The following is a 2,892-nucleotide window of genomic DNA, read 5'->3' as shown; positions in this document are numbered from 1 at the left end:
CAACTAGATCAGTATGAATTAACCCTAATAGCTCAGTTTGGTGTTCTACAAAAAAACATGTTTTCTTTGTTAATTTAGATTCTACACATATATCACATTTACTACTTTGTTTATCATGCATATTAATCAATCCCAGTCGTTGTAATTTCAAAACATAAGAGAAATTCACATGTCCTAATCTAGCATGCCATATATCATACGAGTCAACAATATAAGCAGAAGAACTTGATTCATTAATATTTTCAGAAACATTTAGAATGAAGAGTCTTTGATCACAATATTCCTTCCCCACGAAAACATTGTCTGATTGATGGCACATATAGTACATCACTCAAGGCCAGAGTCTTTCCAGATGTAAGTTTGAGAAGAACTTTTCCTTTTCCCAGAACAGGAGTGGTCTTGGAATCACCGAGGTAGACGTGTTCTTCTCCATCCCCTACACTAGTGTAAGAGGTAAAGGCATTTATGTTTGCACAGATATGCCTGGTAGCACCAGAGTCTACCATCCACTTGCTGACATTAGTCATCAAATTCACTTGAGAAACGACCGCAGCAATAAAGTCATATCCTTCGGCTATATTGGCCCTAGGAGGATTGTCGTTTCTCGCTCTATGCCTGCACTATGGTGCATGATGGTGATAACAGTTGAAAAACTGTTATTTTCATGCTTAAAAGTGATACTAAAAGCAACCTTTAGACTTAGAAACTAGCTTGAAATCATGCATTTTGTTTATATTTTCAGAAATAAGAGAGCTGGACAGGTTTATGCTTGATTTGAGTGTTTTTGTGCAGGTTTTGAGGTGAATTTGGTGAAAGAAGTGAAGAATGAGAGAGAGGACATTAGAAAAGACAAGAAAGAGTGCAAAAAGAGAAGTCGAAGGCACCGCTCAGCGGCAAACTACCGCTGAGCGGCACTCAAGAGGTGGCGTTGGAACCGCTGAGGGGCAAATGGCCGCTGAGGGGAAGAAAGAAGACGCGTAACCACCGCTGAGCGGTAAATGGCGCTGAGCGGCACTTTTTGGGCTTGGGCTTTTGTAATCTTTTGTAACTCTAGATTAGTATATAAGGGCTTGCACGTCCTTTAGTTAGAGATCTTTGGCAGAAACGAGGCAAACACTCTCTCTTTCACCCCTTTGAAGGAGGATCTTGGATGCTCAGGCTACCTCTTCACCTTTATTGGGTTTATTCTTTCATACTTTCATTGTTATTCATCTAGGTTCACCATGAATATGGTGAACTAAACCTTGTATGTTTGTTGGGGAATCAAAGTAATCTCTTGAAGCTCTCATATATGGATTTGTTGAGTACATCTTTGAATTAAGACATATGCTTTCTTTCATCATTAGTTAGGGTTTTTCCTCTTTGCTCAATGCTTGCATTGTTTAACTCATTCTAATGCATGATTATTGGTTTTGTTGATACGGACACGTACGGGGAAATCTAGATCCGGGGAATTTCTCCCAATATTATACTGACAATATTATATTGGTTGCCTTTAAGCTCCTGCACTCATGAACTAATCATTAGGAATGCTAGGAATTGTATGAACTATTTGATTAGGGAGAAGCCATCTAGAATGGTACATTAGAGAGTGACATTAACAATGATGATTTGAATGTTGAATTCCTAAAATATATGAGAGTGGATGAGATGAAATTGACCCCCAACAACATATTCATTCATATATTTCCTTGAAAGTGTTTATCTTTTGTCTTTGTCATTGATCAATTCATGCATACATATTTAATTTTCGTCTTTGCATATTAAACTTCAATTATTGTGTTCTTAAGTCTTAGCTAATCAACAAATCACATAACTAAACTAGGCCGTGAGTCCTTTGGGAGAACGATACTTGGTCTTACCAAGTTTATTACTTGAAACGATTCGGTCATACTTGCCGATTGTGAAACAAGTTTGTGACATCATATTTTGGTGCTTACAAAATTGTCCATCAGATGGCCCGACTTCCCACATACGAAGTAATTTCCTTTCTTCTTAAAGGTGAGTTTAGATTCATTGGGATAGGATTTAAGAAAATTATTTTTCCTTTTGTGATCATATTTGTATTCGTACCTTTTGGGAGCAGGGTTTACTTCTACTATATTTGCTTTCGCAGATAAAGCTTTGGCCCTTGCAGTAGCAGACTCCTTCCTGTTGGTATCTTCAATTATTATGTGTGTACTGAGTTCTGGTAGAGACATCTGTTTGTGCCTGTGTTTCAACTGTTGTTTGTTATCTGTCCAGGATGGCGGCAATTTCTCGATCAGAAGTTCTGAAACAAATTCATCCGGTAGTAGAATATTTTCTACTTTAATATCTTCCAGCAGCTTGTGGTACTCATTGATTTGAGTTTTTATGTCCTTGTCTTTAATCATCTCCCAACGATAGTAGTGTCCTATGACGAATCTTTGTCTGATGACATCTTCGGCAGTGTATTTGAGAATCAACAAGTCTCAGATGTCTTTTGCTTCCTTGTAGGAACAGTACACATCGAACAAATCATTAGAAAGTGCACTAAGCAGAGTGTGTCGGCATACCTTATTCGCGTAAGTCCACTCTTCAACTAGTTTTGAGTTTGAAGGAATAGTGGAGTCGGGCTTTGGAGATGAAAGAGCAGCAGCAACTCCATACATGTCTAAAAGGCTAGACACACGTTCTTGCCAACATCGGAAGTTTTATCCAGAGAAAACCTTGATTTTTGACACGTTCGGAAGCGATTTTGCGAAGACCGTCTGGGTTCCGGATGCAATGGGTTGGCTCTCTGAAGGCATGTTGTTGATATCAGCCATAAGTCTTTAAGATTGTTGTAAAAAGCTGACAAAATAGTATTTCCTAAGGCGTGTAGAGTCACTGTCCTTATAGGACTTATCCGCGGTGTATTGCGCAAGTCCC

At 38.6% G+C, this 2,892-nt stretch overlaps 1 protein-coding gene across 1 annotated transcript; it reads right to left on the bottom strand.

Moving 5' to 3' along the window:
• Positions 1-272: 272 nt before the first annotated feature.
• On the bottom strand, positions 273-2,375 carry LOC148204037 (uncharacterized). Its single transcript, XM_088107836.1, has 2 exons — positions 2,074-2,375; positions 273-615 (listed from the first exon to the last, which is right to left on the bottom strand). The coding sequence occupies exons 1-2, from the start codon at positions 2,373-2,375 to the stop codon at positions 273-275; spliced, it is 645 nt and encodes a 214-aa protein (XP_087963962.1).
• Positions 2,376-2,892: the final 517 nt, after the last annotated feature.

The sequence above is a fragment of the Vigna umbellata genome, chromosome 2, assembly GCF_029865625.1.
Source record: "Vigna umbellata cultivar VRB3 chromosome 2, Vumbellata_1.0, whole genome shotgun sequence".
Lineage (NCBI taxonomy): Eukaryota > Viridiplantae > Streptophyta > Magnoliopsida > Fabales > Fabaceae > Vigna > Vigna umbellata.
Note: the sequence above shows the minus strand (reverse complement) of the source record. Positions and strands in the feature narration are given on the sequence as shown.